Raw genomic sequence first — 23357 nt, 5'->3', positions numbered from 1 at the left:
ATTTATGAGTGCATTAAGCATCACTAGATGCAGATTAAATTTGAATTCAGTGTGCTGTATGTATACCTCCACTACCTTCATTTGATCAGTAATTCACAATTTGGAAAGTGTGTTCTAGGAAAACTTGTTAAAAGCTATGGAAAATCCTTCTGTAAAGTGAATTAATTTGCCTTTTATAGATCCAGGTTTTCATATGTGATTTCTTAATGAACAACTTGTGAATATTTTAAATTTATTAAAAGTAACATATCTGTAATTCACTTTAAACCCCCACCCCATCTATCTTTGTGTCTCACTCTCACAGTCATAATTACAGAGAGCAGGAGTTTAGTTGTTCTTACTGAGTATATAAATGATCCCAATTTTTAAGCTTTTAATTTTTTAATCTTAAAAGACTGGCTTAAGATACCATGATTTCTTTAAACTATATATACTATGATAATAAATTGAAAAATGTATATCAATTTAAATTTGACCCATGGGTCTTTACAGTGTAATTTAACATTTACCTTCCTGCAGTTGGAATATAAAGGCTATATGTTTCAGTTAAACTGTCCTATAACTGTTTCGATTAATTTAGATTAGTTTTTTGTTAATATAGTGGTTGGCAGTTAAAATGATTGTGAAAATAAAGTTATTTATGATGTATAAATAGGAGTAGCCTTGATTTCTAGCACAAGCATCCAATATAATCACTAATTTAAGCAGACATGTTAGCATTTATCAACTCAGAATTAAGCACAAAATAAAATGCATGTGAAAAAAATGTTAAGTTGGTGGAAAGACCTTGAAATCTGAAAAGTGGTAATTAAAAAACAATGGAATGCCTAAAACATACTGTATAAACATGAAAGTCTTACATAAGAGGCTGGTGTTACATGTTTTGTTGCTGTTTTTTAGGTAATCTGTCATATATATCAGAAATATATATAGCAATCAGGTTTTAGTTTCTAGTACAGTTGACCATAGAACTATGGAGATATTATACTATCCAGAGGGGAAAAATAATTGTCTCTTATTTCAACCCCTCTAAACAGGATACCATACTTGCAGAACTCCTTCAGATACATAAAGAACACATTGTAGGATATCATGAACATGATTCTCTTTTGGACCACAAAGAAGAAGAGGAGTTGACTGAAGAAGAAAGAAAAGCAGCTTGGGCTGAGTATGAAGCAGAGAAGAAGGTAGTTGATGCAAAATGCGTTTTTGTTTTTGTTATGTTAGTGATTTGAAAGAGCAATGAAGAAGAAAAGGGTCACGTTTGAAACAGGTAATAATAATGTAGTGGGTTTTAGGAACACAGTCCCCAATTACAAGAATCTCTTTATGGGTTGGTTTCAGCTACCTTTAGTGGTAGAGTAGGAGGAGAAGACAGAAGAAAACAGTTTACGCTTAAAGAGTAGTAATCCCATTTCTGCCTAGTATTTGTTGAATTGAGAAATGAGTGGGAAGCCATATATTTAGCATCACTAACCTCCCATCAGTACCCTCTCTGTAGTAACAAACATCCAGGAGCTTAGTGTTTGGAGGTTGTAGTAAATGTAGCTTTGCATGTATACCATGAAATCTAAATTTTGGCTGAATATCAGAACACAAAAATATTTCATTATTAGACATTAATGCCATTTGCTCCAGCAGCAACTTTATTTAAGATCATTCTATGTCTGTTTTAAACATCAACCCACTTGAGCAAAAATGTGCCTGAGCATGGGAAACCTTATCCTAATACCTGAATCCTTTTCAAACTCCTAACTTATTGTACCAAACTTCTTTAACATTAGTGTGATGTTCAGAGTCTCATCAGAATTCTTTGAGTTGCCCCCATTCTGTGGGAATTATCAGAAAAGTACACCTTTAGGGGTTAAAGCTTTCCATGTAATAAGATCTTGGTTTTGGGTGAAAAGGGTGTTTTGTTTGTGTGTGGAAGAGTGTTAATAATTTCCTGGATCTGAGAATGTGGATTCTTTTCTAAACCAGTAGGTGTTGTAGAATTTCAAGTTTTAAATCACAATGTGAAAAGTGCATAATTTTTTTGTTTTTAGGGACTGACCATGCGTTTCAACATACCAACTGGGACCAATTTACCCCCTGTCAGTTTCAATTCTCAAACTCCTTATATTCCTTTCAATTTGGGAGCCCTGTCAGCAATGAGTAATCAACAGCTGGAGGTAAGTTGTGAAGTACAAAAGTAGTTTAACATGAATTAAAGGCAATTTCAAGTGCCTTGTTTTTGAGGGTTCCCTATGCAGGAATATCACATTCTCCAAATGATTACCCCGAATAGACCAATAAATTTTTGTTTTATTTGTTGACCGTTTTGAACCACCATAATGTTGTAAAATGTGGTTTGTTCAGAGCACAAAGGAATCAGTGAGTGAATTAATGTAGTTTGAATTATTTTAATTAAGAAACAATAGGGCTGCTGACTGGCTTGGGAAATAGCACCTTCTTCAGTTATAAAATAGTTATAATAAACAAATTGCTATCTTACTGTTTGAAAGTAAGATAAATATACTCATTAACTTCTATTCTACTGCATCATAGATGTACAATTAAATATATAATGCCCAATATTTTGAAATAAATGATTTAAAGCTAGAATCAATTGTAAATTAAATAGGAAAGACTGGGTTTTTATTATATCAATAATGATTTAATTGAATCTGAAACACATTATAAAATGTGCTTATGGATTCTTCTGAATTATTAAATTATTGGTGTGATAAAACTCAAACTTTTAATCTTCCTAACAAGACTCTTTGAGCATTGATATGTTTTACTCCACTTTATTGGTACTGAATTTTGCTGTTCTCTTCAATTATTTAAAGAGTTTTAAAACCGACTGCTATAAATTGGCAAATGGAAGGATTCCCTATACTTTAACACTATGCTGTCTTTCTGCCTTATATAACTTATTTCTTGCATTCTTCTTAGGACCTCATTAATCAAGGAAGAGAAAAAGTCGTAGAAGCAACAAACAGTGTGACAGCAGTGAGGATTCAACCTCTTGAAGATATAATTTCAGCTGTAGTAAGCTAATTGGCAATTGTCTTATTCCAACCTCCAATTTGTACCCTCCACCCCCTACTGCCGTTTTTTAAAATTTTTAATTGTTTCCTTCTTATAAATTGATTTGCAATAGTAAAGTACTGGTAAAATGGATGGAAAAAAGTGCCAAACCGTAACCCAGCAATTTTACGTAGATGTTGGCACAAAAGAGAAATGGGTAAAAGGTAAGAATTGAGAAATCAAACATGGAAATGTATGCATTGTTTACATAAACATTTTAATTACCAGTTGCACAAATTAAATCTAAATTATTGTTTCATTCCAGAGATAGCCAGCCCAGGTACAGCAGTGAACAACTTAGTACCCTGTCTTGCATCATGCTTTTCTTCAGAAAAAAATAAAGGAACAGGGGGGTTTGGAACCTTGGGAAATCCTGAATATCTTAAAATACCTTAATTATTTTTCCTCAATTGTACAGTAATAAGGAGTAAATAGAAAATTTTTCTTTTAGTGGAAGGAGAACATGAATCTCTCAGAGGCCCAAGTACAGGCGTTAGCATTAAGTAGACAAGCCAGCCAGGAGCTTGATGTTAAACGAAGAGAAGCAATCTACAATGATGTATTGACAAAACAACAGATGGTAAGAATTCTGACGTCTGACTATTTCTAGGTTATGTTTAATTTTCTTGACTTTATAATAATAAGTTTGTATGACATCTACGTCAGTAATTATTCCTACTATGGAGGGATGGATAGTCATTGGTAATTCTGGAAGAAATGTAAAAAACCCAGGAATGTCAAGTAAAAGTAATATATTTTGTTACAAAAATGCAACAGCTACCTAAATGGGAATCCTTGAAGTTTACATAGGATCTAGTCCATATAATTTTATTTCTCATATATTCTGGACATCTACATAGGAATTTTTGCCAGAGTTTTACCACATTTGCCAATTGTGTTTTATTTAACTTTTAATTTTTGTGAGTATATAATAGGTATATATATTTATGGGGTACATAAGGTATATTGATACAGGTATACCGTGCATAATAATCACATCAGGGTAAAGGATATCTATCACCTCAAGCATTTATCCTTTCTTTGTGTTACAAACAATCCAGTTATACTCTTCTAGTTATTTTTAAATGTGCAATAAATTATTTTTGACTGTAGTCACCCTGTTGTGGTATCAAATACTAGATCTTATTCATTCTAACTATACTTTTGTACCTATTAACCATCCCCCATTACCCCACTCCCTGCTACCCTTCTCAGCCTCTGGTAACTACCATTCTACTCTCTATCATCATAAGTTTAATTGTTTTAGTTTTTAGCTTCCAGAAATAAGTGAGAACATGTGAACTTTGTCTTTCTATGCCTGGCTTATTTCACTTAACATAATGATCTCCAATTCCATGCATGTTATTGCAAATGGCAGTATCTCGTTCTTTTTTTGTGGCTGAATAGTACTCCATTGTATATATGTACCACATATTCTTTGTTTATTCATCTGTTGGTTGATACTTAGGTTGCTTCCAAATCTTAATGTTGTGAACAGTGCTACAATAAACATGAGAGTGCAGATACCTCTTCAGTATACTGATTTCCTTTCTTTTGGGTATAGACCTAGCAGTGGGACTGGTGAATCATATAGTACCTCTGTTTTTAGTTTTCTGAGGAACCTCCAAACCGTTCTCCATAATGCTTGTACTAATACACGTTGCTAACAGCAGTGTACACAAGTTCCCTTTTCTCCACATCCTCACCAACATTAATTATTGCCTGTCTTTTGGATAAAGGCCATTTTAACTGGGGTAAGATGATATTTCATTGTCTTTTTTGTTTGCTTGGTTGGTTGGTTTTGTAGAGACGGGGTCTCACTACATTTCCCAGGCTGGTCTCAAACTCTCGGGCTTAAGCGATCCTCCAACCTCAGCCTCCCAAAGTGTTGGGATTACAGGCGTGAGTGACCATGCCCAGCCTCTCATTGTAGTGTTGATTTGCATTATCTAATGACTGATGATGTTGAGTGCCTTTTCCTATGCCTGTTTGCCAGTTGTATGTCTTCTTTTGAGAAATGTCTATTCAGATATTTTGCCCATTTTTAAATCTGATTATTAGATTTTTTTTTCCTATGCAGTTGTTTGAGCTCTTTGTATATTCTGGTTATTAATCCCTTGTCAACTGGATAGCTTGCAAATATTTTCTCGCATTCTGTGGGTTGTCTCTTCGCCTTGTTGAATGTTTCCTTTGCTGTGAAGAAGCTTTTTAACTTAGTGGTATCCTGTTTGTCCATTTTTTCTTTGATTGCCTGTACTTGTGAGATATTACTCAGGAAATCTTTGCCAGTTCAGTGTCCTGGACAGTTTGCCCAGTGTTTTTCTGTAGTAGATTCATAGTTTGAGGTCTCAGATTTAAGTCTTTAATCCATTTTGATTTGAATGTTGTATATGGCAAGAGCTTGGGGTCTTCTTTCATTGTTCTGCATATGGATATCCAGCTTCCACAGCACCATTTATTAATGTGACTGTCCGTTCTTCAATGCATGTTCATGGCACCTGTGCAAAAAAATGAGTTCACTGGTGTGTGGATTTGTTTCTGGGTTCTCACTTCTGTTCTCTTGGTCTGGGTGTCTGTTTTTATGCCAGTACCATGCTGTTTTGGTTACTGTAGCTCTATAGTATCATTTGAAATCAGGTAATGCGATTCCTCCAGTTTTGTTCTTTTTGCTCACTACAGCTTTGCCTATTGTGGGTCTTCTGTGGTTCCATGAAAAGTTCAGAATTTTTTTTTATTTCTGTGAAGAATGTCATTGGTATTTTGATAAGTCTGCATTGTATCTATGGATTGCTTTGGGTAGTATGGACATTTTAACAATATTAATTTATCCAATCCATGAACATGGAATATCTTTTCATTTTTTTGTACCCTCTTCCATTTCTTTCATCAGCATTGTGTAGTTTTCATTGTAGACATCTTTCACTTCTTTCGTTAAGTTTATTCCTAGGTATTTAATTTTGACTGTGGCTACTGTAAATGGGATTACTTTCTCAATTTCTTTTTCAGATTATTCACTGCTGGCATTTAGAAATGCTGCTGATTTTGTATGCTGCCACTTTACTAAGTTCGTTTATCAGTTCTAAAATATTTTTGGTGGAGTCTTTAGGTTTTTCCAAATACCAGATCATAACATTTGCAAACAGGATAATTTGACTTCTTCTTTTCCAACTGGGATGCCCTTTATTTCTTTCTCTTGTCTGATTGCTCTAGCTATGACTTCCAGAACTATGTTGAATAACAGTGGTAAAAGCTGGCATCCTTGTTGTGTTCCAATTTTTAGAAGAATGTCTTTCAGTTTTTCCCCATTGAGTATGATACTGGCTGTGAGTCTGTCAGTATATGGCTTTTATTGTGTTGAGGTATGTTCTTTCTATAACCGGTATTTTGAGGATTTATATCATGAAAGGATCTTGAATATTATCAAATGTTTTTTCAGCATCAGTTGAAATTATCATACAGTTTTTGTCCTTCATTCTGTTATTTGATGTATCACATTGATTGATTTGCATATGTTAAATCATCCTTGAAGCCCTTGGATAAATCCCACCTGGTCATGTTCAACACCACCTTTTTAATGTGTTGTTGAATTGTGTTTGCTACTATTTTGTTGAGGATTTTTGCATGAATGTTCATCTCGGATATTGCCCTGTAGTTTTCTTTTTTTGATGTGTTTGTCTGGTTTTGGTATTAGGGTGTTACTGGCCTTATAGAATGTGTTTGAAGTATTTCCTCCTCCTCTACTTGTCACAGCAGTTTGAGGAAGATTGGTATTAGTTCTTCTTTAAACAATTGGTAAAATTCAGCAGTGAAGACATTGGTTTCCAGGCTTCTCTTTGCTGGAAGACTTTTTATTACAGCTTTAATCTCTTTACTTGTTACTGCTCTGTTCAGATTTTGGATTTCTTAATGCTTCAATCTTGGTAGATTGTATGAGTCTTGGAATTTATCCATTTCTTCTAGGTTTTCCAATTTTTTGCATGTAGTTTGTCATAGGCGCCTCTAATGATCCTTTGAATTTCTTTGGTATCAGTTTTAATATCTACTTTTTGATCTCGGATTTTATTTGTTTGAATCTTCTCCTTTTTCTTAATCTGGCTAACGGTTTGTCAGTTTTGTTTATCTTCTCAAAAAACCAACTTTTTATTTATTTCTGTGCTGATCTTTATTATTTATTTTACTAATTTGGGGTTTTATTTTCTTTTGTTTTTCTAGGTCTTTAAGATGCATTGGTAGGTGTTTAATTGAAGTTTTTTTTCTTTTCTGATGCACGCACTTAGAGCTGTAAACTTTCCTCTTAGTAATGCTTTTGCTGTATCCCATAGGTTTTTGTATGTTGTGTTTCCTTTATCATTTGTTTTTAAGAAGTTTTTCAGTTTTCTTCTTAATGTCTTCTTTGACCCACTGGTCATTCAGGAGCATATTGTTCAATTTTCATGTGTTTATATAGTTTCAAAAATTCCTCTTGTTATTGATTTCTAGTTTTATTCCATTGTGGTCAGAGAAGAAACTTGATATGATTTCATTTGTTTGAATGTTTTAAGACTTGTTTTGTGGCCTAATATATGGTCTTTCCTTGAGAATGATTTATGTGCCAAGGAAAAGAATGTATATTCTGTGACCATTGGATGAAATGTCCTGTAAGTATCTATTTGGTCTATAGTGCAGAATAAGTCCGTTAGTTTTTTTGTTGATTTTCTGTCTGGATGATCTGTCCAATGTGTAAAGTTGAGGTGTCGAAGTCTCCAGCTATTATTATTTTGGGGTCTGTCTCTCTATTTAGCTCTAATAATATTTGCTTTTTATATCTGGTGCTCCAGTGTTGGGTGCACATATATTTACAATTGTTGTATCTTATTGCTGAATTGACCCCTTTATCATTATATAATGACCATCTTTGTCTCTTTTTATATTTTTTGTCTTGAAATCTGTTTTGTCTGATGTAAGTATAGCTAGTCCTGCTCTTTTTTGGTTTCCATTTTCATGAAATATCTTTTTTCATCCCTTTATTTTCACTTTATATGTGTCTTTATAGGTACAGTGTATTTCTTATAGGAAACAGATGGTTGGGTCTTTTTAAAAAATCCATTCAGACACTATATGTCTTGATTGGAGAGTTTAGTCCATTTATATTCACTGTTATTCTTTTTTTAAACTTTCATTTTAAGTTCATGGATACATGTGCAGGTTTGTTATATAGGTAAATCTGTGTCACGGGTTTGTTGTACAGATTATTTTGTCACCCAGGTATTAAGCCTAGCATCCATAAGTTATTTTTCCTCATCATCTCCCTCCTCTCAGCCTCCAACCTCTGGTCAGCCCCAGTGTCTGTTATTGCCCTCTATGTGTTCATGTGTTCTCATCATTTAGCTCCCACTTATTAGTGAAAACATATGGTATTTGGTTTCCTGTTCCTGCATTAGTTTGCTAAGGATAATGGCCTCCAGCTCCATCCATGTTCCTGCAAAGGACATGATCTTGTTCTTATTATTAGGTTTATAGAAGATATTAATAAAATTAAATAAATAGATTGACAGCAGTCTTGAAAATGTGTGCTGAGGTCTGGGCTCAGCTTTAGAAGCCAAGAATGAGAAAGTAGATTTTTGATCTCTGAGATTTCTAATAGTTGAGTCACCTGCTGTTGGAATGAGAAAAGCTCTAGTTGTCTATAACATGTTGAATTTGTCAGACTCTTTGTGATGAGCTGCGTTCAATAAACCAAATGCAGAGGCATTAGTAGCAGGCTATGGCTCTGCTAGCTGAGGTTTGGAAATCACAGGATGCAACGCCTCAATTTTTGCTGTGGAACTTGATAATGGGGCATTCCGTAATGAATGCCGTATGAGGGGACATGAGTATGAGTAGGCAGAGGGCACATGTATCTAGAGCTTCAGTCACTGTAGATATCAGGAAGAAAGGCACATTTAGAATACACATTTACACATGTGGATTTTTTTTTTTTACCCCTCCTGAACTTTTTCTTCATTTTTATTTTTTATTTCCACATTTTCTTTATCCAGTCTACCATTGATAGGCATTTAGCTTTATTCCATGTGTTTGCTTTTGTGGATAGCGCTGCAATGAACATATACGTGTGTCATTATAATAGAACAATGTATGTTCCTTTGAATTTATACCCAGTAATAGGATTGCAGGGTTGAATGGTAGTTCTGTTTTTAGCCCTTTGAGGAACTACCAAACTGCTTTCCACAATGGATGAACTAATTTACACTCCCACCAACAGTATATAAGCATACCTTTTTCTCTACAACCTCACCAGCATCTTTTGACTTTTTAATAATGGCCATTCTGACTGGTGTAAGGTGTCTCATTGTGGTTTTGATTTGCCTTTCTCTAATGATCAGTGATGTTCAGCTTTTTTTCATATGATTGTTGGCCATGTGCGTGTTTTCTTTTGCAAAGTGTCTGTTCATGTCCTTTGCCCACTTTTTAATGGGGTTGTTATTTTCTTGTATATTTCTTTAAGTTCCTTATAGATAATGGATATTAGTTGTTAGATGGATAGTTAGCAAAACTTTTCTGCAATTCTGTAAGTTGTCTCTACTCTGTTGATAGTTTCCTTTGCTGTGCAGAAGCTCTTTAGTTGGATCTCATTTGTCCATTTTTGCTTTTGTTGCAATTGCTTTTGGCATCTTCATGAAATCTTTGCCCATTCCTATATCCAGAATTATATTGCTTAGGTTGTCTTCCAGGGTTTTTACAGTTTTCGGGTTTACATTTAAGTATTTAATGCATCTTGAGTTGATATTTGTATATGGTGTGTAAGGAGGGGGTCCAGTTTCAATCTTATGCCTGTGGCTAGCCAATTACCCCAGCACTGTTTATTGAATAGGGAGTCCTTTCCCCATTACTTGTTTTTGTCAGCTTTGTCAAAGATCAGATGGTTGTAGGTGTGTGGCCTTATTTCTGAGCTGTCTATTCAATTCCATTGGTCTGTGTGTCTTTTGGTACCAGTACCACACTGTTTTGGTTACTGTAGCTCTGTAGTATAGTTTGAAGTTGTATAGCATAATGCCTCCAGCTTTGTTCATTTTGCTTAGGATTGCCTTGGCTATTCAACCTTTTTTTTGTTGTTCCATATGAATTTTAAAATAGTTTTGTCTAGTTTATGAAGAATATCATTAGTAGTTTGATAGGAATAGCATTGAATGTATAAATTGCTTTGGGCAGTATGACCATTTCAACAATATTGATTTTTCCTATCCATGAGCATGGAATGTTTTTCCATTTGTTTTGTCATCTCTAATTTCTTTTAGCAGTCTTTTGAAGTTCTCATTATAGAGACCTTTTACCTCCCTGGTTAGCTGTATTCCTAGATATTTTATTCTTTATTGTGGCAGTTCTGAATGGGATTGCATGCCTGATTTGCCTCTTTGCTTGACTTTTGTTGGTGTATAGGAATGCTACTGATTTTTGTACATTGATTTTGTACCTGAGATATTGCAGAAGTTGTTTATCAGCTTAAGAAGCTTTTTGGGCCAAGACTAGAGTTTTCTGGATACAGAATCATGGCATCTGCATACTGTGATAGTTTGACTTTCTCTCTTCCTATTTGGATAACGTTTATTTATTTCTGTTTCGTGATTGCTCTGCCCAGGACTTCTAATACTATCTTGAATAGGAGTGGTGATAGAGGGCATCCTTGTCTTGTGCCAGTTTTCGAGATGAATACTTCCAGCTTTTGCCCATTCAGTATAATGTTGGCTGTGGGTCTCCTCCTGCCGGAATTCCAGAGGCCTGAGGCAAGAGCCAGTTGCTTCTTGCCAGTTCAACTCACTCATTCCCCTGGAGTTCTTGTGGGCCAGGAACGAGTCCTGGTGTGCAGTAGCCCCATTCAGGGTGCCCAGCTTCCTCCTCCAACCAAGCTTCTGTGTCTTCCCTCCATCCACTCTCATTGCCTTCTCTCTGAAGATCTGTTAGGAGTGTGCCAGTCATCCTTGTCTTTCGGTGGTAGCTTTTCCACCTTGCTGCATCTAGTCATCCATCTTGCCCAACTCCATTATTCTTTTTTTTTTTTTTTTTTTTTGAGACAGAGTCTCACTCTGTCGCCCAGGCTGGAGTGCAGTGGTGCAATCTCGGCTCACTACAAGCTCCCCCTCCCGGGTTCATGCCATTCTCCTGCCTCAGCCTCCTGAGTAGCTGGGACTACAGGCGCCCGCCACCACGCCCAGCTAATTTTTTGTATTTTTAGTAGAGACGGGGTTTCACCGTGTTAACCAGGATGGTCTCAGTCTCCTGACCATGTGATCCTCCCACCTCGGCCTCCCAAAGTGCTGGGGTTACAGGCGTGAGCTACTGCGCCTGGCCTCCAACCCCATTATTCTTGATAAGTTAGGACTTACTCCTGCCATTTTGTTATTTGTTTTCTGGTTGTTTTGTGATCCCTGTCTTCCTTCTTTTCTTCCTATCTTCCTTTTAGTTAAGGCAATTTTCCGTGGTTGTATGTTTTAATTTCTTTTATTATTATTTTTTTGAGACGGAGTTTCACTCTCTCACCCAGGCTGGAGTGCAGTGGCATGATCTCAGCTTACTGCAATCTCTGCCTTCCCGGGTTTGAGCGATTCTCCTGCCTCAGCCTCCTTAGTAGCTGGAATTATAAGCACCCACCACCACGCGCAGCTAATTTTCACATTTTTACTAGAGACAGGGTTTCACCATGTTGGCCAGGCTGGTCTCGAACTACTGACCTCAGGTGATCCGTCCACCTTGGCCTCCCAAAGCACTGGGATCACAGGCCTGAGCCACTGTGCCCAGCATGATTTCTTGCTTATAGTTTTTTGTTTATCTGTTGTATGTTTGTTTATTTGAAGTTACCATGAGGCTTGCAAATAATATAATGCATCATTTTAAGCTTATGATAACACTGATTGCATAAACAAGCAAAGAGAAAACTAATGTTCTAGCCAGTGAGTTTTATACTTTCATATAACTTTTCGTTGTTTGTTAACATCCTTTTCTTTCAGATTGAGAAACTCCCTTTAATATTTCTTGTAGGACAGGTTTGATATTGAAATTCCTCAGCTTCTGTTTGTGTGGGAAAGTCTTTATTTCTCCTTCGCATTTGAAGCATATTTTCACCAGATATATTCTTCTAGGGTAAAAGTCTTTTGTTTTTTTGTTCCTTCACCCCTTTAAATATCTCATGTCACTCTCTCCTGGCCTGTAAGTTTTCTACTGAAAAGTCTACTGCCAGATGTATTGGAGCTCCTTTGTATGTTATTTGTTTCCTTTCTCTTGCTGCATTTAGGATCCTTTCTTTATCCTTGACCTTTGAGAGTTTGATTATTAAATGGTGGGAGGTAGTCTTCATTGGGTTAAATCTGCTTGGTGTTCCATAACCTTCTTTTTCTTGAATATTGATAGTTTTCTCTCTAGGTTTGGGGAATTCTCTGTTGTTATCCCTTTCAATAAACTTTATACCCCTATCTGTCTCTCTGCCTCCTCTTTAAGGCCAATAACTCTTAGATTTGCCCATTTGAGGCTATTTTCTAGATCTTGTAGATGTGTTTCATTGTTTTTTGTTCTTTTTTCTTTTGTCTCCTCTGATGGTACATTTTCAAATAGCTTGTCTTCAAGCTTCCTAATTCTTTCTTCTCCTTGATCGGTTCCGCTATTAAGAGACTCTTAATACATTCTTCAGTATGTCAATTGCATTTTTTGACTCCAGAATTTCTGCTTGGTTCTTTTAAATTATTTCAATATCTTTGTGAAATTTATCTGATGGGATTATCAGTTTCTTCTCCGTATTATCTTGAATTTCATTGAATTTCCTCAAAACAGCTCTTTTGAATTCTCTGTCACATATATTCACATGTATTTGTCTCTCTAGGATTGGTCCCTGAGGCCTTATTTAGTTCATTTGGTGATGTCGTGTTTCCTGGATGGTCTTGATGGTTGTGGGCATTGATTCGTGTCTGGGCATTGAAGAGTTAGGTATTTATTATAATCTTTGTAGTCTAGCTTTGTTTGTACCCATCCTTCTTGGGAAGGCTTTCTAGGTATTCAAAGGGAGTTGGACATTGTGATCTAATGGTCACTGCATCTGTATCTGCATTAGAAGGCATCCCAAACCAGGTAATGCTGTAGTCTTGTAGTACAAAACTCTTGTAGTCTTGCAGACTCATAGAGGTACCGCCTTGGTGGTCTTGGATAAGATCTGGAAGAATTGTCTGGATTACCAGGCAGAGACTCTTGTTCTCTTCCCTTACTTTCTCCCAAACAGAATCTCTGTCTGTGCTAAGCTGTCTGGAAAGCTGGTGGAGAGGTGACACAAGCACCCCTCTGGCTCCCTTCACGGGGACCACACTGGGTTAGACCTGAAGCCTGCATAGCAATGGGTCTCACCCAAGATCCACAGTAACTACTGGCCTCCGCCTTTGTTTGCTCAAGGCTCTAAGGCTCCACATTCAGCAGGTGGCAAAGCCAGCTCCTCTTGTGTCCTTCCCTTCTGGGCTGCAGATTTCCCCCAGCCCTAGGCCGGTCCCAAGATGCTATCTAAGATCCAGGGCCTGGAGTCAGAATCTTTAGGAATCTGCCTGGAGGTCTATTCTACTTCGGCTGAGCTGGCATCCAAGCCATAAGACAAAATCCTTTCTACCCTTCCCTCCGCTTTTCACAAGCAAAGGAGTCTCTCCCTGTGGCCACTAGCACCCCAGGCCCACAGCAGGTATTGCCTGGCTACTGCTGATGTTCACTTAGGGCCCAAGGGCTCTTCAGTCAGCTTGTGTTAAATGCTACCAGGACTACGTCTCTCCCTTCTGGGCAGTGGGCTCCCCTCCAGCCCAGGGAAGGTCCACAAATGCCATCCAAAAGCCAAGGCCTGGAATTAGGGTCGCTGAGGGTCTGCTTGGTACCCTAGCCCACTGTGGCTGAGCTGGTACCTAAGCTGTATGTCAAAGTCCTCTTTACTCTTTCCTCCTCTTTTCTCAAGCAGGAGTCTCTTCTCATAGTGTCCACAGCTGGGAATGTGCTATGTCACACCTGAAGGTAGCATGTCTCTGAGTCTCACTGAAGGCCCACTGCAAGTACTGCCTGGGTACCACTGCTGATTATTCAGGACCCAAGGGCTCTTTAGACAACAGATGTTGAATCCTGCCAGGATTGAGTCATTTCCTTCAAGAGAACGAGTTTCCTCTGGCCCAGGTTATGTCTGGAAATGTCATCCAGGAGCTAGGGCCTGGAACAAGGGCCTCAGGACTCTGCCTGGTGCCCTATCCTACTGTGGCTGACGTGATATTCAAGCTGCAAGACAAAGTCTTCTTTACTCTTCCCTCTCCTCTCCTAAAGCAAAAGGAAAGAGTCTCTCCTGAAGCTGTGAGCTGTGCTGCCTGGGGTTTGCGAAGGTGTGGCACAAGCAATCTCCTGGCCACCCTGGCTGGTGTCTCACTAGGTCACGTACCCCCCCACCCCCACCCCAAGTCCACTGGCTTTCAGCCCAGCACAGCACAGGACTTGGAGTCTTGGTGGCCTAGATTGCCTTTCAGGTTTATTTAGGCCCCCAGAACTCTTTAGTCCACAGTGGCAAAGCTTGTCAGAACTCGGGTTCCACAGTGGCAAAGCTTGTCAGAACTGGCATAGGTGATTTCCCTCTTGCTGTGGCTGGTGTAAATGCTCCCTCTGTGGGTGCCAGCTGAGTTCTGCCTGGTGTTTCTTTTCACTGTGACAGGGCAGCCCTGAGTTCCAATGCAGAGTCCCATAATCACTGTACTCGTCTCCTGCAAGCACACAGATTCTCTCTCCCTGCCACGCGGCTGCTGCCAGGGGATGAGTGAGGGGTGGCATTGGCAGTTCAAGACTGTCTTTCCTACCCCCTTTAGTGCCTCTTTCAGTGATATGAAGTTAAAATCTGGTACAGTGATTGCTCACCTGATTTTTGGTTCTCATGAAGGTGATTTTATTGCAGATAGTTTTTCAATTTGGTGTTCCTTCAGGGAAGACGATCAGTGAAGGCTTCTATTCAACCATCTTGCTCTGCCTCCAGTCACGTTTGCCATTGTTAAACAACCTCGAAATAGTAGTATACTTATCAGTGTGTTTAATTTGAGAATAAAAGGTAGAGCTATGGATGATACATATCAAAGGTTCCTACTAAGTTATATAATTCTTTAAAAGGGTACTGTATTCCAGGATCCTTGATCATGTTTCCCAACACAGTTGTTTGCCAGCCTTCTGCCTTATACTTGGAAATTTCTACGCTTGACACCAGGGAATCTGTTTCTGTGGCATATATTTTACTTAGAAAGCACTTCAGGGTTATGTGGTTTTACAATATATTAGTAAATTTGAGATATTCCTGGTCAGAATTATTCCTACTGCAAGTGCCTTTCCCTTTGGTGTTTGTCACTAAAATGTTGTCTGTCATCATGTGAAATATTCAAAAGAATGACAAAGAAAGGAGTCTTAACAAAAAGTGTTGCAACTAATACTTGAGACTAATCACAGTACAGAACACGTTACTACGGCAACTAACCTAAATGCTGCTTGCAATATAATAGTCAAGACATTAAGAGAATTTAGCCCTAAATGATCTTACTAACTGGCTTCTACAGTAATGCTCCTGTGAATGCCATCACATTAGTAATGGTGTTAACAATAATGTGTTTTCCTTTTGGTATGGTACTCCCTTAACAAATTGATTTTAAGTCAAAACTTGATACCTCTTTTGAGACAGGTCATGCACTTGTAACGACTCCCATTTTTTCTCTATAGTTAATCAGCTGTGTTCAGCGAATACTTATGAACAGAAGGCTCCAGCAGCAGTACAATCAGCAGCAACAGCAACAAATGACTTATCAACAAGCAACACTGGGTCACCTCATGATGCCAAAGCCTCCAAATTTGATCATGAATCCTTCTAACTACCAGCAGATTGATATGAGAGGAATGTATCAGCCAGTGGCTGGTGGTATGCAGCCACCACCATTACAGCGTGCACCACCCCCAATGAGAAGCAAAAATCCAGGACCTTCCCAAGGGAAATCAATGTGATTTTGCACTAAAAGCTTAATGGATTGTTAAAATCATAGAAAGATCTTTTATTTTTTTAGGAATCAATGACTTAACAGAACTCAACTGTATAAATAGTTTGGTCCCCTTAAATGCCAATCTTCCATATTAGTTTTACTTTTTTTTTTTTTAAATAGGGCATACCATTTCTTCCTGACATTTGTCAGTGATGTTGCCTAGAATCTTCTTACACACACTGAGTACAGAAGATATTTCAAATTGTTTTCAGTGAAAACAAGTCCTTCCATAATAGTAACAACTCCACAGATTTCCTCTCTAAATTTTTATGCCTGCTTTTAGCAACCATAAAATTGTCATAAAATTAATAAATTTAGGAAAGAATAAAGATTTATATATTCATTCTTTACATATAAAAACACACAGCTGAGTTCTTAGAGTTGATTCCTCAAGTTATGAAATACTTTTGTACTTAATCCATTTCTTGATTAAAGTGATTGAAATGGTTTTAATGTTCTTTTGGCTGAAGTCTGAAACTGGGCTCCTGCTTTATTGTCTCTGTGACTGAAAGTTAGAAACTGAGGGTTATCTTTGACACAGAATTGTGTGCAATATTCTTAAATACTACTGCTCTAAAAGTTGGAGAAGTCTTGCAGTTATCTTAGCATTGTATAAACAGCCTTAAGTATAGCCTAAGAAGAGAATTCCTTTTTCTTCTTTAGTCCTTCTGCCATTTTTTATTTTCAGTTATATGTGCTGAAATAATTACTGGTAAAATTTCAGGGTTGTGGATTATCTTCCACACATGAATTTTCTCTCTCCTGGCACGAATATAAAGCACATCTCTTAACTGCATGGTGCCAGTGCTAATGCTTCATCCTGTTGCTGGCAGTGGGATGTGGACTTAGAAAATCAAGTTCTAGCATTTTAGTAGGTTAACACTGAAGTTGTGGTTGTTAGGTTCACACCCTGTTTTATAAACAACATCAAAATGGCAGAACCATTGCTGACTTTAGGTTCACATGAGGAATGTACTTTTAACAATTCCCAGTACTATCAGTATTGTGAAATAATTCCTCTGAAAGATAAGAATCACTGGCTTCTATGCGCTTCTTTTCTCTCATCATCATGTTCTTTTACCCCAGTTTCCTTACATTTTTTAAAATTGTTTCAGAGTTTTGTTTTTTTTTTAGTTTAGATTGTGAGGCAATTATTAAATCAAAATTAATTCATCCAATACCCCTTTACTAGAAGTTTTACTAGAAAACGTATTACATTTTATTTTTTCTTAATCCAGTTCTGCAAAAATGACCTATAAATTTATTCATGTACAATTTTGGTTACTTGAATTCTTAAAGAAAACATTGTTTTTGACTATGGGAGTCAACTCAACATGGCAAAACCATTTTTGAGATGATGATATAACAGGTAGTGAAACAGCTTAAGAATTCCGGAAAAAAAAAAAAAAAAAAAAAGAAAACTGGGTGTAGGCTTTGCTTTAGGTATCACTGGATTAGAATGAGTTTAACATTAGCTAAAACTGCTTTGAGTTGTTTGGATGATTAAGAGATTGCCATTTTTATCTTGGAAGAACTAATGGTAAAACATCCAAGAGCACTAGGATTGTGATACAGAATTTGTGAGGTTTGGTGGATCCACGCCCCTCCCCCCCACCTTCCCATGATGAAATATCACTAATAAATTCTGTATATTTAGATATTATGCTAGCCATGTAATCAGATTTATTTAATTGGGTGGGGCAGGTGTGTATTTACTTTAGAAAAAATGAAAAAGACAAGATTTATGAGAAATATTTGAAGGCAGTACACTCTGGCCAACTGTTACCAGTTGGTATTTCTACAAGTTCAGAATATTTTAAACCTGATTTACTAGACCTGGGAATTTTCAACACAGTCTAATTATTTACTCAAAGACATAGATGTGAAAATTTTAGGCAACCTTCTAAATCTTTTTCACCATGGATGAAACTATAACTTAAAGAATAATACTTAGAAGGATTAATTGGAAATCAGAGTTTGAAATAAAACTTGGACCACTTTGTATACACTCTTCTCACTTGACATTTTAGCTATATAATATGTACTTTGAGTATAACATCAAGCTTTAACAAATATTTAAAGACAAAAAAATCATGTCAATAAAATACTAAAAGGCTCATTTTTATATTTGTTTTAGATGTTTTAAATAGTTGCAATGGATTAAAAATGATGATTTAAAATGTTGCTTGTAATACAGTTTTGCCTGCTAAATTCTCCACATTTTGTAACCTGTTTTATTTCTTTGGGTGTAAAGCGTTTTTGCTTAGTATTGTGATATTGTATATGTTTTGTCCCAGTTGTATAGTAATGTTTCAGTCCATCATCCAGCTTTGGCTGCTGAAATCATACAGCTGTGAAGACTTGCCTTTGTTTCTGTTAGACTGCTTTTCAGTTCTGTATTGAGTATCTTAAGTACTGTAGAAAAGATGTCACTTCTTCCTTTAAGGCTGTTTTGTAATATATATAAGGACTGGAATTGTGTTTTTAAAGAAAAGCATTCAAGTATGACAATATACTATCTGTGTTTTCACCATTCAAAGTGCTGTTTAGTAGTTGAAACTTAAACTATTTAATGTCATTTAATAAAGTGACCAAAATGTGTTGTGCTCTTTATTGTATTTTCACAGCTTTGAAAATCTGTGCACATAGTGTTTCATAGAAAATGTATAGCTTTTGTTGTCTTATATAATGGTGGTTCTTTTGCACATTTAGTTATTTAATATTGAGAGGTCACGAAGTTTGGTTATTGAGTCTGTTATATACTAAATTCTGTAAAGGGAGATCTCTAATCTCAAAAAGAATTTACATACCAGGAAGTCTATGTGTGTTTGTGTTAGTTTTAGATGTCTTTGTGTAATCCAGCCCCATTTCCTGTTTCCCAACAGCTGTAACACTCATTTTAAGTCAAGCAGGGCTACCAACCCACACTTGATAGAAAAGCTGCTTACCATTCAGAAGCTATAGCAGGTGGATGGAAACCTTATTACCTGGCCTCCAAATAAGCTGAATATTTTGTAGCCTTCCCTTAGCTATGTTCATTTTCCCTCCATTATCATAAAATCAGATCCATATTTATGTGCCCCAAACAAAACTTTAAGAGCAGTTACATTCTGTCCCAGTAGCCCTTGTTTCCTTTGAGGGTGGCATGTTGTGAGGCTATAGAGACTTATTCTAACAGTAAAACAGATCAATCCTTTTACATGTTTATTATACTAAAAATTATGTTCAGGGCATTACTACTTTATTTCACCAGACTCAGTCTCAAGTGACTTGGCTATCTCCAAGTCGGATCTACCCTTAGAGAATAAACATTTTTCTACCGTTAATTTTTTTCAAGTCTGTAATCTGAGCCAGTCCCAAAGGAGTGACCAAGTTTCAGAAATGCTTTCATCTTCACAACATTTTATATATACTATTATATGGGGTGAATAAAGTTTTAAATCCGAAATATATACTGTGTCAAAGCTCAATATGTGCCAGGTAACTAAACTGTTAACATCACTAGCGTTGGATGTAATAACAGGATAGTGGCTTACCCCCAAGAGCTGCCATAAAATTCCATTATGATAGGTACTACCACCTTCTCTTTGGAACAACCTTCCTGACACCATTGTGCCACGAAACTAAGGGAATCATCCTTCCTCCTTGCTTTCTAGGGATCTGTCTTTTTGATAGTGTCTGTTGCACACACCTTCACCAAGAAAGAGAGCATATAAATTGAGGCCATTAGTAAAGATAATAAGGATACAACTATAATTGAAAGAATGAAGGAGTGAGGCAAATCCTAAAATACTGCAAGCAGGCTGTCTTTAATACAATATATCACAAGCAATCTCTACCCAGCAGCACTCCCCCACATTAAGTTCCTGAACATTCTGCCCTTCTCTGATAGAAACATGTAAGGGATAAGGGAGCTTCGCTGTAATCTTCAGCTTTGCAAATACGATGACTATTAAGAGACTTTCCTATTAAGTATACCCAGGTCCATCCCTATGCTCCTTGTGTCGTATATGTGTTGTTTTTCAAGAAAGGTGAAGAAAGATGGCTTATATGCAAGGATGGGATTTGTTTTAGTTATATGAGGAGAAAGTATAGTACTGAAAGAGAACAAAGAAGAATCAGGAAAGAGACAAAATTGGAGTGGATTGATGAAGAGCCTTGAAATCCTGAATGAGTAATTCAGTACAGAGGATAACAAGGGTTTGTGAGGCAGATGATAATGTTTAGCAAGTAAAGATGGCTATTTGGGGAGGGTAATTTGGTTTAGAATGCAAGGTGGAAGATTGGAGACAGGAAGATAATTGGTCCAAGCATGAAGGACAAAAGGAAAAAAAAAAAATCATTAGAGGCTGTATAGGATAGTGAACTTTTACAATGATACTTATAATCAAAACCTGTTATTTTACTTTTCCCCCTAAGGAGGCTTTGTTTCGGAATTTTGATTTTTACACACAAAATTCACTGATTCTGATTACTCTCAAACAATGGTATGTTCGTCAGCGGCATTCCCATTCTTTCTCAATTTTTTTGTACTCCTTTACATTTGCAGAAAGTGAGGTTGGTCCATTGAGTGTAATTCTACTTCTTTCCTCAAGCCAATTCTTAAAAAAGTGGAATCCAAATATTTCTGTGAGACCCATTCATTCAAAGTGCTAGTAGCTTTGTGGGTAATGTTATATTTATAAGCTTTCCTTAGTATTTTCAACGTGCTTTGTAGTTATCTTGTGTTAACCTATACACAACGTATCTGTGAGAGAAGTGAGAATAATGCCATTTTCCTTATGACAAGTTATAAGTGAAACCAAAATCAAATCTGTTGCACTTAAGAAGGCAGAAGACATATTCTAAGTTAGTTAAATTCTCCAGGTGTTTCATATCTAATTTGGGAAAAATGGGACAATAATAATACCTTGCCTGCTAGAGGGCAGGGGACTAGACCAGGTGATTGCCTAAGTCCTGTTCAGCTCCCTGAGTTAAACTTTGAGCAAAGCACAGTCTAAAGTCAAAAGGCAATGTGTTTGTCTAAGGTTACAGGGTAAATTTGTAAACAGTACTAGAAATCCCTTCCCTTTGGCTAACCCTCTCCCCTACTAAGCTATACCTTTTCTTTCCCTCTGTGTAGAAAAATGAGAGGTCTGACACATTTTAATGACAAAGCAGGTAAGTTAAGTTGTAATTGGCTCTAATTACAACTTCCACTAGCTGTAACCTTTATCTTTTGCCCAGAGGCTCTCCCAGAGCTTCCTACTGCCTTTGAAACTCATTGCAGAAAATGAAAAAACATGTTTAAGGATCTGATTCTTGTATCTTGGTTGGCTGATCGGGTTACAAACATGACAAAACATCAAGAAAAATATAGATCAGCTTTGTGAAGCCCACTTTTAAGCAAATAATTGGTGATTTACCACTCTTGTTTATAACTGTAAAGCCAAATTAGACCAATGTTTAAATTGTCTGGTCTGGAAAAAGTTTATAGTGAGTAATAGGCAATATTTGTTTATGTTGACTCCTGTGTAACTACATGGAACACCTTTTGAGATGTAGGTTTTATAGTCAAATTGTGCAACAGAAACTAAGAAAACTAATAGATGAGTTTTATTTTTTTCTGTAGCTGCTTGTCCCCACATGCCAATAACAAAGCAGGTAGACACACTAGCCTATTGAATACATTCAATGAAAACAAAACCAAACTTAAGAAAAGGTGGGAGGGGGACATGGTTTACAACCATTTAAGGTCTTATTAGTTTATTCCCAACTCTTAGTAAGTTTTCAACAATACAGCATGGAGAGGTTGGGCTTCAAAGGCTTTAGCAATGTGGCTGGCTTGGATCTAATTATCCTTCTTAACAAAGTAAACCTTTTATTCTATTAGCAACTTTTCCACCCTCTCTTCCCACGTCTTGCACACACTATCCCTGAATATGCTAAGTTCAAACGAAGTGCCTGCCTGTGATTTTTTTCCCCCTTTACTTCTCCAAAGGATCTTTCCCCAACTCTAGCCCCCTGTCACCTCCCTACCCCACCACACACACCCCTTATATTCTAATGCCTAAGTGTGTGAGGTTGGGAGGACTTGTAGAACCTTAGAATGCCAGAGATGGTAGGAGTCTTAGAGACCATGTAGCCCAGCCCTCTACCTTTACAATCGGGAAGACAAAGGCCCAGAGAGGGGAAAAGGTGCCCCAGGGCACTCATGTCTTCTAGCTTTTATTCCAGCTCTCATTCCACTCCATTCAGATGCCTCTTACTACATTTAAATTCTAATTCATTTTCTTCAATCCGCCAGACTGCATTAAGCAAATTTTCAGAATAATGGGTACTGAATGAACTAAGCTTTAAAATGAGAACTGTTTGTGAGAAGTAGAATATGTAAACCAAAATGAAAGGGAAACATTCTTGTGATAACTGTAAAACAGGAAGCCCCCTGACACATCCCCTAAACCTTTAATTTGGCATCCAGTATATGGGCTTCAGGATTTTGTTTCAGAGGGATATTTAATTTCTTTAAATGGTTCTTTCACCACACTCAGCATGGTTTAGGCCAATAGGATCTAGAAGCTCTGTTCTACTTTCTGGATCTCAGTATCCAGTGACAAGGATAGAATCATTCAGCCTTCCTTAGACCAGGCAAGTTTATGCACCGAGTACTTTAAAATCCTCTATTTCAAATGAGAAATGATGATATATTCACAAGAAAACAAAATAGAAAGCTCTGTGTTAGTATAGTGATCTCTGTCAGAATAAGGGTGACTGTTCTTGAGTTACAGAGATGTACCACATGGACCATGAACAGTTTTCATATTTCCGAAGAAATGAAAGACAGCAAAATGATTTTTTTTTTTTTTTTTTTGAGACAAGGTCTCGCTGTGTCACCCAGGCTAGAATGCAATGGAGTGATCTTGACTCACTGCAGCCTTGACCTGGGCTCAAGCAATCCTCCCACCTCAGCCTCCTAAGTAGTGTGACTGACTACAGGAGTGCATCACCATGCCTGGCTAATTTTGTTTATTTTTTGTAGATATGATGTCTCACTATGTTGGCCAGGCTAATCTTGAACTCCTGGGCTCAAGTGATCCTCCAGCCTCAGCTTCCCAAAGTGCTGGGATTACAGAAGTTAGCCAGTATTCCCGGTCCTAAAATGATTTTAATATGCTAGCACTTGGGAGCGTGGATCCATCTCTAAACTTGGACAAATTACTTCACCTCTCTGAATCTTCTCTCACACAGTGATCAAGATTTATTGAA

At 37.2% G+C, this 23357-nt stretch overlaps 1 protein-coding gene across 9 annotated transcripts in view; it reads left to right on the top strand.

The window, feature by feature from the left end:
- Window positions 1-18725, top strand: part of ATRX (ATRX chromatin remodeler) — a 284010-nt gene extending 265285 nt beyond the window's left edge. For all 9 annotated transcript variants that reach the window (XM_054470837.2, XM_054470836.2, XM_054470841.2 and 6 more), the window contains 5 exons: window positions 1038-1187; window positions 2046-2171; window positions 2938-3033; window positions 3524-3652; window positions 15799-18725. In XM_054470837.2, coding sequence (XP_054326812.1) covers window positions 1038-1187; window positions 2046-2171; window positions 2938-3033; window positions 3524-3652; window positions 15799-16077 — 780 coding nt within the window. In that variant the 3' untranslated portion in view covers window positions 16078-18725. The remainder of the gene's footprint in view (window positions 1-1037; window positions 1188-2045; window positions 2172-2937; window positions 3034-3523; window positions 3653-15798) is intronic.
- The last annotated feature ends 4632 nt before the right edge of the window (window positions 18726-23357 follow it).

This window comes from Pongo pygmaeus, chromosome X (assembly GCF_028885625.2).
Source record: "Pongo pygmaeus isolate AG05252 chromosome X, NHGRI_mPonPyg2-v2.0_pri, whole genome shotgun sequence".
In the NCBI taxonomy this organism is placed as follows: Eukaryota; Metazoa; Chordata; class Mammalia; order Primates; family Hominidae; genus Pongo; species Pongo pygmaeus.
The sequence above is the reverse complement of the archived record's forward strand: the minus strand, read 5'-3'. Positions and strand labels throughout refer to the sequence as shown.